The sequence below is a fragment of the Benincasa hispida genome, chromosome 1 (assembly GCF_009727055.1).
Source record: "Benincasa hispida cultivar B227 chromosome 1, ASM972705v1, whole genome shotgun sequence".
Lineage (NCBI taxonomy): Eukaryota > Viridiplantae > Streptophyta > Magnoliopsida > Cucurbitales > Cucurbitaceae > Benincasa > Benincasa hispida.
Genome location: NC_052349.1, coordinates 36407356 through 36421173, shown reverse-complemented (window position 1 = coordinate 36421173; position 13818 = coordinate 36407356). Strand labels below are relative to the sequence as shown.

Sequence of the window (13818 nt, the reverse complement as noted above, 5' to 3'; positions counted from 1 at the left end):
CGTAAGAGGTTTATCTTTCCATGAGTTAAACATGTTATCCCATCATTGAAATCTAAAAAATTCAATCCCATCATTGTTGGACATGCAATTTCTATAGGACTGTTGTAACTTTTAAAATAATTGCTAGTAAATATATGTTAGAAAAAATCAACTGTGAAATAGAATACATGAGTGCTAGGTAAATTTCAATTTTAAATTAAAAAGACTAGTTAAGGTATTTGGTAAATTAATACTAAATTAGTGAAATGTATTCAAATGTGTAGATTTTACTTCGATTTAGGTTTTATCATCTATTAATATTAATTAAAAGAATGGAAAGATAAATTTAAACATCTTAATTTTATCTATTTGTCAGTCATTATCAACATCGTGTCCATCTCGTTAAATTAAAACAAGTATAATTAACTCATTTTGTTAATTAGTCTTAGTGGTCTATAGCTTAAATGACATAAAACTTATCAAAATTATATGTAACATTAATGCCATTCTTAAAAGTAGGACAAAAGTCTCTTGTTAAAGGAGACATTGCATAGAACACAAAGCAACTTACCTTATCTTTCGTTTTCTTTTAAAATCATTCAATTTCTTTACACGATTCTTCAAAACAATATGAATGAAATATATTCCTTATATTTCTTACACCTTTACATCCCTTCCAACTCAAAAGATATTTATGCATGTTTCAAAGATCATTGTCTCCATGTTGCCATTGCCAAACAGGGAATGAATTTGTACATCTTTTATATACTGGATAGAAATATGTTTTTAGTGGCAACTTTCAAGAGAGAGATGTACTCATTGATAATTACAAACTTCGGAGCCGATGAGATGTGGGGTGTGGATCACGTATTCTTTTCCAGAACGGATAAGGCAGGGGTCAGGTAGTTGTTGGCTTTGTCAGGCAAATGAGCTACCTACAAACACAAACATACATGCAACTCTAAGTTATACCTTGGTGATAAATAACTCAATTTCACCAACTTCAATAAAATTCACTATTGAAGTTTGAACATCTATCGAAAAACTTCATCTTCCCCGCTTTCTCTCTCCCTCCCTCTAATAGTCTAATGTATCTAAACTTCAGATTAAACAACTCTGTACCCCAAATACAGACTTCCTAACTCCAACATATTAACTCAAATTTCATAACTCAATTTAGCGTCTCATACACCTATGACGAGTCCTTGAAGAATCTGGCTACTTTGAAATGTAAATTTCCATTTTTAATATCCTATTCAACATGTGGAGTAGGAGAATTCAAACCTCTAACCTCTTGCTCAAGAATATTCTTAACAAATCGATGAAGTAAACCTTTTTAATGAAGTTTTGGCTATAAACATATTTTAAGGTCATTTTGTTTTTCTTTTATATCCATAAGTGTTTGGGTCGGCTTGTAATTGCACCACACTTGGACTATCTTTACTGGACAACTGTCAGATCCTATGACATTTGATTGCAAAGGTAACTATCCTACCATAGCTTGTTCACATTTCCCCTAAACTCTTCTATTATTTATATAGTCCTTGTTGATCACTAGATCAACCCACCCATGGTGGCTAGCATGGAAACATTCTACGCGGCCATTCTTTTTACATTAACCTATTTAAGTTATCATAAGTTGGGTCACAAGTAGGTTTCAATTTTATGGGTCAAACATATCCGACGAACTATTCCAATTTAGTTGAGTAAACGTATTTAAATGTTCCATCGTGACTTGATTAATGAGTTCTGATGATCTGTGAAAACAAGGAATTAATAGGAAAAAAGATGCATCAAGCACAAAAGAAGAAATTGAAGCTAGTTAAAAATTAGACACGGAAAAAGATTATTGGTTTCTTACCAGCTCATAGAGTTCTCTTCCTTGCTCAGCAACATATTCATAGCATACCTGTAAACAGTACAACTTTAACTTTGCTGGTCACGAGATATGTACACTAATGCCAATGAAAGAGAAGTTTCAACTCACATCAAAGCTTTTGTTTCTTGCTGTAGAATCATGCAACGCTTTTACACAGATGTCAGCAACATCAGCACAGCTTATGGCCTAAATGTTGAAATGGTAAACCAGCAAAGGAATAAGGACCGAGTCTAATAGTCTATTTTAAGAAAAAGACCATTTTTACCTGAGTTATCCTGTTTCCTTGATCAAATATGAGGGCACGTTGGCCGCCAGGTTCTTCCTGCAAGCACAAAATTCTGGTTACATTTCTGCAGCACAAATAACTAAGCAACTTGGATAAATGCTCAAATTATAATTTAACTAAAGATAAAACACAGCACCCAAAACATGGAAAGAAAGGCACATGCCATTGTTACTGTCACACACATATCAACATGATCATAACTATACAGCCTTCAAATGTTCATCATCCATGGCTATTCACTTAAGATCTTGGGAAGCTTTTCGAGGTTTACCATCACAAACGTTAACTGTATTTTCAGGTTAATACCTCAGTCCAGTCTGTTTTGTCAGAGCAGATTAGGTTGATACAAATACCAAATCAGAGCCAAAGTTGATATTTTTTTTAAGACGTGCTATTCTGTTGTAGGTTGAGTCAAATAAATTGCATAAAATACAATGTTTCGAAACTCAAGGAAATAAGAAAGGATTAGCACACTTCAAATAATCAATGTAGCCACACGGCAAAAACTGTACCTTGAGGGGACCGGGACGGATAATTGTATACCCAAGGCCTGATCTTCTCAATGAATCTTCCCCAGCCTGAAGGCAAGACGTACTATACATTTAAAAGAACAATTGAATAATGAATCGGCCAAAAGGAACAAATGAGATAAAAGGGATACCCTTTTTGCCTTGAGAACCTGCTCCCTTCTGGTTGGTTCGACACCAGATCCTGTACATGAAACCAAGATGAAGTCTGTCTCTTGCCCAGTCTGTAAAATACCCATTTGACTATTATGGAGGCTGTCGCAAGAAAATATGTAAACATTTCTACCCAAATGGGCTATACAGTACAAGTCATGAACATGTCGTACACTTCTACCAAAACAAAATTGTTATCAAGCAATACTGTGTGCTTCAAAAATCTTATACTGCTTTTGAAATTTAGTTATGAACTCAAATGGATTTCAAAGAAGATGAAAAAAAAAAAAAAGGAAGTTGTAAGGAAACAAGTTCAATGTCTATAAACAGGAAAAGGAAAAAAAATGACAATGTCATCATATGCCCTAAATTTATCATGCACTAATGATCAAGGCATTTGCTATACTAAGCTTAGATCAGACTGCAGCTGATATAATATTCCTCAGAATCTTGCAAATAAGTTCGTTGTGATCTAATTCTACGTCTGTCAATTATGACGAATCATTGAAATGAAAGTAAACTATAACCTGAGCTAAATGATGCCATCAAAATGAATAACGTAAAAACACATAAAATAACTCACAGGCAAGGCTTTTATGTACTCCAATATGAGCTTAAAGCTTCTCAAGTCTTGCTGCTTTACACCGGCTGCAGGTCCTTCAACGGGTCTCTGCAAAAAGGAACATAGAGTTAGTAGCCACAGGAAACACGTTTTTTGCGAAAATTAATCTAAATATCGGTCAGTTTATGAGCTTTTATCATGCATGTGACCTATATAGTTTTCCAAATCTGGGGAAAAAAGGGATGACTCCAACATACTTTTAGATTGGTATGTCGTGGATGAACGATTGTTTTTTATATATTAAAAAAAATAAGAGAGTCAAAAAGAAAAAGGAAGTGTTAGATATAAAGCTCATGCATTGAAGCTACAAGTGGGCGGGTGGCACCATGGTAATTGAAGAAGGAAGAGAAAGAAGAGTTACGAGATAAAATATATTCCTTTTTTAGAAAATCTGTTTTACAATCAAATAAAACCTAATAGCTTATGAACCACCAATAATTTAAAAATCACAAAATATCAGCAAGCTGTACTTGGGCAACAATTATAAAAATAAATAATTAAAATTAAAATAATTATCTTTTGAAAAAACCATCATCTCAATGGTATTACTTTTCTGCACTTAACGGAAAAACTGAGTAAAATCAAATGCATCTCCAGGGCAAAATAGTGGAAATTTTAAAATTTTTAATGAGTTTTAACGTGATCATCTGATACAGAGTTGTACTTGAGCACCAACCTGCCTCCTGGGCTCAAAACGAATGGTCAATGTATGCACAAGAAATGGATCTAGAGGAGGATCATCTGGTTTTACAGGGCGGAAGGATGAAAAAGGTATCCTGACCTGCCAATCATTGATACAATCTTGTAAACTGTATTCTAACATAGCAATATTAACAAATTTGTTCAGGCTGTTTGCATCTGTATTCTACATTATTTTGGTAAAGAGATGCTTACCCTACAAAATCCAGCTTTTGTGCTAAATCTTGAGAAATATAGTTTACTTTGAGTTGTATCAGCTGAAGGACCAGCTTCGAGAATTAACACATAAGATCTTCCATTCCCACCAACTGAAAGAATGATCCCCTCATATCTAGTGATGAAACATAAAAGAAACAAAGGTATTTGCAGTCAACACCTTTATGAAAATGAACTGTTGACTAGAATTAATAATAATAGACAAGTAAATCAGGAACCTATCGAGAGTGGATCCCAGTGGAAGAGAAAGCTTTGTTGACAACTCAACATATCCTCCCCTTGTAAAAACGTATCCTACAGTGAAATTCAAGAACATTAAATGCCACTTTGGTCTTATATTTATCACTAATTGGAGAAAAATTATTATAATGGCAATTGAAGTATCACGTTCATGAACCAGCTATATTTTATGATTTGTTCAGCATAAACGAGTTTTACCTGAGAAGACAGCCTCTCCAGTTTCAGTATATTCAAATTTTGCATCCATGCCTCCATCATACTTAGTAGCAATAACATCCTGGAAGTAAGTTCCTTGGCGAACTTCCCAACCACTCAGAGACACTTCAGATTTGAACTTTGAAAGCAGAAGCTTACTTTTGCTGCTTTTTCCAGCTCGAAGTTGGGCTAGCTTATTATTATAGTCCTACAATTTACATCAGGCATCAGCTTTAGTCAATCTATAACAGTTAAAATTCAATGTGGGAATAGATGAATGGGCTATATAACGTATAAAAGAAATATAGGAGCCAATACATAATGCTTAAAATTTCAAAGAAAATGCAACCAACGTCCATTACATAAAAAGATAACAATAATAAAGAAGAATTTAATCGGTTATTATTCAGAATAGGAAGTAATAAATGGATGAATCCTGTTCTCCATGTTTCCTTTTCTGCAGATGCTGACAATTTCAAGTGATTCATTTTTACACTACTTGCCATTTGCACAGACATGTAGCAATAAAATACTCGGGCCCAAATTCACATACCCATGGTCAGGAAGAGAACTTTTGATTATGATTTATGAATGCAGGAAGACAGACCTGAAATGCTTTGGTGATATTGTAAACTCCTTGATGATCAACCCTGAAGAGATCAGCAGTAATTGTGGAACGAGCAGTTGCACAATAGATAATTTTATTGCAGCCCTCCACAGCAGCCTTAAGGGTATTAGCATCACCAACATCTCCAATCACTATTTCCACCGACCTTGGTAGCACATTCACAATATCTTCATCCGCCTTCCTCACTAGAGCCTGCTTGGCAAAGGATAAAGTGATGGCTCAATTAATATAAAGAATTTATGAATCAAGTTGCACAAAATGATTGAGGGAATAGATAGCACTGCCTAGATTCAATTGAAATATTTTGTGGCATTCAAGCAAGCCCCCAGGCACTATATTTAACATCTACAAACATGATTTCATCAGACAGGAAATCGTTGTTTTAGGACCCTAGAGATGTTAAACTTCTGTCTCAAATGAATTCTCCTTCCAATCTCTTCAGTTGAATTCTTGAACAATGCGAATGCATGAAATTGATTAACAGAAATGTTAACTCACAAGTACATGTTGCAGTAGTCTCAAATTATTGCTTTCACAATCAAAAAGAACAAATTTCAACACACCATAAACAAAACCCTCTTTTCTTTCAATAACCAGAGTATCAACTACCCCATGCCTTCCATTAACATTATGCTCATGCGCTACTCCACAAACCCCGAGAGGCTTTACCTACCCAGACCAACTCCAAATGAAATAATAGTGTAAGTTCTTAAGTTTTCAACCTAGAGCTTGAACCTTTACCTCCACCAATAAACACCTCAATTCAAACCTTGCATAGACAAATAGCAGTTTACTGTAAAGGTGAGTTTGGGATGATTTTGAAGCAGCAAAAGGGCTTTTAGCTAACTAAAAGCACTTTCCAAATTTTTCCCAATTTTAAAGGGGTAATACTTGGGTGCATCCATTCTCACCACTCACATCAAAAAAATATATTAAAATATTTCCAAAAAAAAAAAAAAGAAAAATGTAAAATTTGCCACATGAAAAGTTATGATTGGACAATTTGGTAGGATGCACAAAGATAGATGATGTCCATGATGCACCTAAGTATTTTTCATTCTAAAAAAACTTCAAAAATGTACTCTAGGAAAGCATTGACATACCATGTTTGGGAGTGATTTTGAAGTTCAAAATCATTCTAAAATCCACCTTTCATCACTTAAAATCCATTCGATGCTTTAAATTTGTAATTTTCACGTTCAAACTATTAAAATGGATGTTGAATGACTTGAAGCACTTCCCGTGTGACAAAACCGATTTAACCATTTTAGCATCACCCCCAAACATGACACAAAAATACTAGTGAAGCACTGCTACACTGAGAAAAGCAATCTCAATTCTCAAACTCACTATAAGACATTAGCTCTTTACAATGTAACAAATTCCATCACAGTTCAAAAAGAGCAAGCAAAAAGGAAGAGAAATGAAAAGAACACAAGAAGCAAAACCAAGTAAAACCTTGACACTGTAGCCTCTCAGCATAAGCTTACGAACAACAATGCGGCCAATCCGGCTAGTGGCACCAACAACAAGCACAGTGGTATTTTGAGCCCCAGGAATAGCAAACTCACACATAGGGCCTTCCCTAATAAGCAGAGCATCAAGAGCTTCCTTATCATCCATGCGAGTAGTCCTCGAGATCTGTCCCAACCCAGAAAACTTCCTCCACACTTCATCAAACAGTTGGCGGGACTTCCGCCCCAACCCCACCGGATTCACATCATCCAACGTAATCTTCGGCTGTGGTGGCTGTTGCTGCTGCTGCTGTTGTTGAAACCCTTCACTAGAATCCACAATCTCATCGACTTTCTCTTCATCAGCAGCAACTGCAGCTTTCTTCGATTTGGTTTTCTTTTTGCCCTTATTGTCGGTATTCGCAGCGGCCCTCGCAACCAACGATCCGGATCGGCTTCCATTGCCACTGCTAAAGGAATTAGAGAAGAAAACGGTTCTGTATAAATCTGAACAGGGTCTCAATCTCTGGTTCCATTTACACTGATGAGTTGTTGTACTACTCAATTTGGCACAAGATATCGTCGCGGCAGTTGCCTCCATAGGCGCAACGCTTAGTTGAGGAATTGACTGAGGTAATAATCTTGAAGATTGAGTTTGGAATACGTGGGTATGTAGAAAAACGACTTAATAAGGGAGAAAATGGGTTTCCATTGATTTGTTTGAAGTTTGGGTTGGAAAATGAAAGCAACCCATTTGGTTTCTCGCCCATAGAAAAAGGAAGCAGCCCAGAAAATAGAAAAACAAAATGAAAGAGAAACGAGTGGTAGTTGATAGGGATGGATGCGGTGGAAGAGAGAGTAGAAGCTGAGAAGAGACTGTTTATGGCTCTGAATTTTCCTAACCACACAAAGAAGATGAGGGAATTTGGGGCCATTTTGACGATCTTTCTCGCAGCAGGAGTGCCACGTAAAGCCCTTCTCTTCCTCTACCTCGAGATTCAAGATTCAAGACGTGTTGTACACTAAAATCCTACTTTTCCGAATGCTTCGTACGATGTTTGTGGAATTGGATGATGGAATTTGATGGGGTTTTTCCTTTTTCCTTTTTCTTGTTCTGAAGCAGTAGTTTACAAAAAGTATGAAAATTTAACCAAGTATGGAAGTTTTTGTTAAGATGTGGAATCTATACATCAGCGCAATACATTCATTGTGTGATTCTCAAAAATTGACTTTAAAAATAAACTATAAATTTGAATATTCTACCTTTACGATGCATAATCTCAAAGAAGCAGGGGAATTTTATCCAAATGCCAACTTGTTTCACTTCGAGCTATCCCTTTTTCGTAGACCAAAAAAAGGTCCATACAATTGTTTTCAATAAAATGAATTTGGGCAAAGTACATTTTTAGTCATTTGAATTTGTGTCTAGTTAGTGAATGAGGTCCAAAAAATGATCCTTTAAATATGAGATTGAGTAATCCTTAGCTTCTTTGATGAATGAACAGAATGATGTAGCCATTAAATATATTGTAAGAATTTTAGTATAATAATAATCTTGGGCTTCCAATAAAATTAACAAGTGTTTCTTTCTTGTTCAACCATTTACACAAACCACAAGCAAAAGATATCTTCAGTTTACCCAATCGATCAAGTATTTAAAGAAAAAACAAAGAGAGAACGACCATCAAGAGAGGGGAAAGAAGAAGGTGAAAACATGGTGTTTAAGTGACTTCGTCAAAGAGGCCTACATCCTCATGTTGAAGAGCATCTTGAAGTTCTTTTATTGCTCAATGAAGAATGATGTGGCAAGATAAGTAACTCTCTCTAATCACCCATACTCTTTTCTCAATTTAACAAACTATTTATAAAAATATCTTCGAGTACATATTTACTAGCATACAAGTTTTCACCCCTCCTTCCTAAAGAATATGGGAAGAGTAGAAGCTAGAAAGACATCTTTCTAGACTCAAGAGGACCAGAATAAAATACTTAATTAAGTTATGGGTATCTTTGTTCTCCTCTCTAGGGACTTCACATTAAATGAAAGATATTAACATAATTGGTGAGATTAAGAGCCTCTTTAAAAAAAAATAAACTCCAAACAAAACCAAATCTTGAACAGTAAATAATCTAACCAACTCCAAAGAATTATACTCAACTTCCATCAGAGGATTATGCATATGCCAGGGCTTATTAATCTCAATCAGACCATCCACCACATCTTTTGCTTCCAAAACCTTGATTCCCGAGTTGCTGCTAATATGCTTTCAACCTCCCATGATTGGCTTCCTGGGATGATCCCTTAAAACACAGCTTGTGCCCTTTGGTGAAAAGACTTCGACCATGTCACGTCAACATTGAGCTTTCAAAGGCCTTCCTCAAAAGCTTTCCAACTGCTTCCACACGACGACGCTTAGTATGGAAATGAAAGAGGGGAGGAAATATTTTTTAGGAGACTTCCGGATTAGGCTCCACATCATGGATAATAGATCTCTTGTGTAAAGGTCGTTGATCAAAACGAATCGCATTTCTTTGATTCCAAATATTTCAAAAGCAATGTAGGGATTTCCCCTAACTGCTCTTTGGGATTGATCTCCTTCATGTACTCCTAATAATCACAAGAAGACCAAGAATCTCAACCCATCAAAAACACACTAACATTAGAGAGGAAGAAAATATTACAAATCTTCATAGAAACCTCACACTTCCATATTAAGTGACACGTGATTTCCAAATGATTCATGCAAAAAGAGCAAGAAAAGTTAGTAGCAATCTCTTTCGTTGAGAGATTGTCAACTGAAATAATATCATTGACAATTTTTCAACCAGCAATCTTAATCTAAGATAGTGCATCCAACTCCCGCACCACCCTCCAAAAGCTAGCAAGTTTGCCTTTCGGTGATTGGAAGGTTACAAAAAAGTCAAGTAAATATATTACCTTAAGTGATGAGCGCTTTGCACATAAAAAATTTTCCTTTTTATCTACGCTCCAAATAAGTTCATCTTTTTCGAGACGAACTACAGAGGAATGTGAAGGATATCATCTTCATCATGAGGAAGAAACGCCTTTTTAACCAAGTCGATGTTCCAAGGCCCTTTAAGAGAGATGAGGTTAACCACATGCTTCTACACATACTCGTGTCTTATCACACACGGCTTCATGTTTCTAAAAGTTAGGATCCATTGATTTCGACTATGGATATATGTCTATCATTCCTCACTCTCCATTTATAGCCTTTGAGAAATAGGTCTTCCCCAACCAAATTTAGTTTTCACTTTTATGTGAATCGATGACTAACCAAAATTATTTCTTTTAAAAGAAAACCAAAACTGATTGTTATACATATGAAATTGACACGATCAACCTTTATTTGGTCGGTTTCGATCAGTCAAATAATTTTTGGTGTATATGTGTTTGCCCCAACTTATTGGTGGCTAGCGATGTCATTTTCTTGTTGTTATTATCGTTATAGATCAAAGAAGTCCTTATAATTGGGATGAGGTAGTTTCTCATTACATAATGGAACAATAAAAGCTTTTCTTGGCAGTGATTACTTATGGCAACATTGAGGTTCCCTAGAGGGAGGGAGAAAGGAAAATATAGGAGAGAAAGTTCAAATATCAAAATAATATAAATTAAATGAATATATTTTGACAAATCGATAACTTGAATGTCACATTATCTTGTTGTTCGTCAACCAATAGTCGAGGAAATTTAGTAATCATTTGATCTACTTTTCAAACCTCATTTACAAAAGGTTCATTTTTTGAGCTTTAAGTACTTAGACACCATTTTCGAACGTTGGAACCAAAAGTGTATTCTTGTCCAATAAATTTGATTAGTCTAAAAGGGTTAATACCTAAAAAAAACAAAAGAATATGGTTGCAATTTATGGATCTTGATTTATGCACCTTTTGGCGACTAGGTAACTTGGTATAAGGCCAAAAGTTGCTAGCTGGGGGGAAAAATACAAAATTTTTATATGTTGACCTTTGAAGTAAAGATTTGAAGAATTGAAATTTGATAAGATTTGATGTTTCCAAGTCTTATGTAAATCTTGAAAAATTAGATGGATCTAACACAGAATACAATGTCAAGTACGACATCATAAACAATATGTATGACAAGTGGGAAACATGAGAGCAAACAGAAAAATAACGGCACATATATTGGTTACCCTGTTTGGTGCAAAAACACCTACATTTGGGGGGTAGTGTGCCCAGTGGAACGAAACTTCACCATAAACAGTTTAATAATTACAACAAAAGTACTTCTTTGATAGACTTACTCTTAAGTGAATCACATATAGTTTCCTCTTCGGTTTCAACTTAAGCTCCTCCTAAGTTTGAGCTCCCTCCACTTCCACAATAATGCTTCTTCAAGCATTATATGAGATCCCCTCAATACAACATACTTAGATTCTCCCTAAGAGTGAGATCCCACACATTCATCATATTTAGGCTCCCCTAAATATGAATTTTCATCATCTTCAATGTACTTAGGCTCCCCTTAAATACAATATCAAATCAAACTCTCCCGAGTTCTACAATGGCTACCGAACCAAAAATCTCAACGACAAATACAAAGATTTTCAATAACAATACATGAAGGTTTAGGCTTAGACAAACCCTAAGCTAACTCTCGATACTCATTTTTCTAATTAGGCGACTAACCCTAAAAATGAATAAGAGTACAATATAAATAAGGCTAGTTATGGGAATATACTTATTTAGTGAATAAATATTCTCTGCAGGAAAATAAGAAAGGCAGATATGGAAATATGAAAATCACGCAGACAAATATGAAAAAGATATTCTACTTAATCTACTGCCAGACATGTAACAATGTTTATGACAAAGTCTTTAACATTTTGCATAACATGTTGCTTAAATTTTGCCTGTAATAAAATCAGTCAGTCTCACTCAGTCTTATGATAATATCAATCAATCACACTATAGTGACAATCTCTCCCCTTTAGCTATTTTTTAAGGCAAAACAAACCAATCATTAAGGCACAACATCAGAAGTAAACCAACTAGATTAGAGCAACACATACATAACCACAAACCATCATAATGGTGTTGAACCAAACTTCTTCTCCCCCTTTTGTTTCGCTAACACAAACAACCAAAAGTAAACAAAAACCATTACAATAGAGACAAGTAACCAGCCAACGACAAGTAAGAGTAATCTGAAAGCACAAAATCATTGACCCATTAGCAAAGCTATCAATATAGCCATCAGAGTGTGTATCATCCAACACATTCAGAGTCTTTAGCAACTAGCCCTGCTTAACACAATAGCCAACATAAAGAGAAATAGAGAGACTTTCATCCAAGACAATAATATGATCGGTAGGAAAAATATCCCTATCAACCAGGGGCAAAGATTGTGCCCGATTTTGTATTTGGCTCGTGTCGGCCTTAGCCTCAGGTCCGAGGTTGAGCGTCTTCCTTAGACTATATCTTGGGCCTAATATGTCACCTTGGATCGGGGCATGCATAAACCATGCCCTGTTGGGCATTTAGAAAGTGTCGGCCTCAAGCCCGAGGTTGAGGTTGTTTGCTTGGGTCTAACCCAAGCCAAATCCCTTTTCCTAGGTCCATTTCAGTCTTTAGTTAACACTTTCAGTCCCTTCGATCCAAAATCACCCATAACAAATAGTATTATCGACTATTGAGAAAATTTTAAGTGAAAAGTTCTAGATAACCTTTAATACGACATGTATAAAATTGTACCATTGACACATTTAACGAGGTTCCAACTGAAATGTGATCCTAAGTTTTAAATAAAATCTGACTAACCTTTTTAAAAGAAGTTTTATAATCTTTTGCTTGCGATATCACCGAGTGAAAAAATATGGAATCGTCCCATTGTGTACTCGTATTGATACTTAACTCTCGCTCTCGTTATTCGTTCTCTCATTACTTGTTGAACTTTCTTTCCTCTTATTTCTTAACATTGTTTAGTTGTTCTTCATTTAAATGTACTTAATAGCAATAGTGAGTAGCGAATCACAATAATTATTATAAAAAGAAGAAGAAGAACATGAATTATATTAATGAATTATCTATAAGGTTCTGTCGAATCCCTTGATCAAATAAAATATTACACCTACTAAACTTTACAATACAAGAAGGATGAGTCGATCCACATAGATTCGTACCAATTTCTCTAAAGTGCGCTAGAAGTTTCAATGTAACAATGAGATTTAAATGTGACTTTATTTAAAAGATATTTGAATAGTAAAAGATGCTTGAAACTAGATATAGGCAATAATGTGTATGTTTTAAGAGTTTAGGATAAATTTTATATGATTAAAAACCTAGCTTACGATTTATAGTTATCTCCAATTGCGATCTTCCAATTCATAAATGTAATTTTTTATCTTTGCTTATGCCCAGCCAACCCCCTCAGTAGTGCTGAAACGAGAGTTATAAATCAATTAATTAGCTAATCCATTAAGATGTCTCAAACATAACTCAACTTAGATAAAACTTGTACTATTAACTTCGAAATCATATATTAAATTTCCCCACCCCATATTGTCAAAAAGAAAAAAAATGGTGTAACATTTTTAGTTTCTATTTTTTAAAAATCTAACAATTAATATTACTTAGAACATTAAAAATATGTGTCAGCTTAGTACCCTCCATTGTATGAGCCTTATAGTTTTATCAATTAAACTCCTAAACTTTTATAAATAAATCAATTCAGATTATCAATAGAAATTCTTTTAAAAATTGTGCATGCATCAATTCTAATCGTTCATAAATCAATGAATTAGCTGACCCATTAAGATGTCTCGAACACAACTCAACTGATGTAAAACTTGTACTATCTACTTCAAAACCAGAGATTCAATTTTCTTGACCCATATTATTAAAAAGAAAAAATAGTATAACGTTTTTAATTTATATTTATTTTTTAAAAATATTT

The 13818-nt window shown here is 34.8% G+C and overlaps 1 protein-coding gene across 2 annotated transcripts; it reads right to left on the bottom strand.

Annotated features, from left to right (window-relative positions):
• Positions 1–530: 530 nt before the first annotated feature.
• LOC120084428 (protein HIGH CHLOROPHYLL FLUORESCENCE PHENOTYPE 173, chloroplastic) lies at positions 531–7868 on the bottom strand. Of its 2 annotated transcripts, XM_039040210.1 has the most exons (13): positions 6883–7855; positions 5404–5616; positions 4800–5004; positions 4580–4655; positions 4341–4476; positions 4123–4227; positions 3408–3494; positions 2806–2895; positions 2657–2722; positions 2124–2180; positions 1967–2044; positions 1841–1888; positions 531–914 (listed from the first exon to the last, which is right to left on the bottom strand). In XM_039040210.1, exons 1-13 carry the CDS (start codon positions 7477–7479, stop codon positions 843–845), a joined length of 1830 nt encoding a protein of 609 aa, XP_038896138.1. In that variant the 5' UTR covers positions 7480–7855; the 3' UTR covers positions 531–842. The 2 variants fall into 2 exon arrangements, 1 of the variants encoding a protein (XP_038896138.1); XR_005483724.1 differs by lacking the exons at positions 531–914; positions 1841–1888 and having other exon boundaries at positions 2806–2855; positions 6883–7868.
• Between the last annotated feature and the right edge of the window lie 5950 nt (positions 7869–13818).

What these genes read in the sequence shown, in the direction of transcription:
- LOC120084428 (XM_039040210.1), bottom strand. Translation starts at nt 7,479, where the DNA reads ATGGAGGCAACTGCCGCGACGATATCTTGTGCCAAATTGAGTAGTACA. An exon ending in CTGGGATCCACTCTCGATAG is followed by an intron (nt 4,477 to 4,579) that starts GTTCCTGATTTA and finishes TTTCATCACTAG; the next exon opens with ATATGAGGGGATCATTCTTT. An exon ending in AAGGAAACAGGATAACTCAG is followed by an intron (nt 2,045 to 2,123) that starts GTAAAAATGGTC and finishes TTCAACATTTAG; the next exon opens with GCCATAAGCTGTGCTGATGT.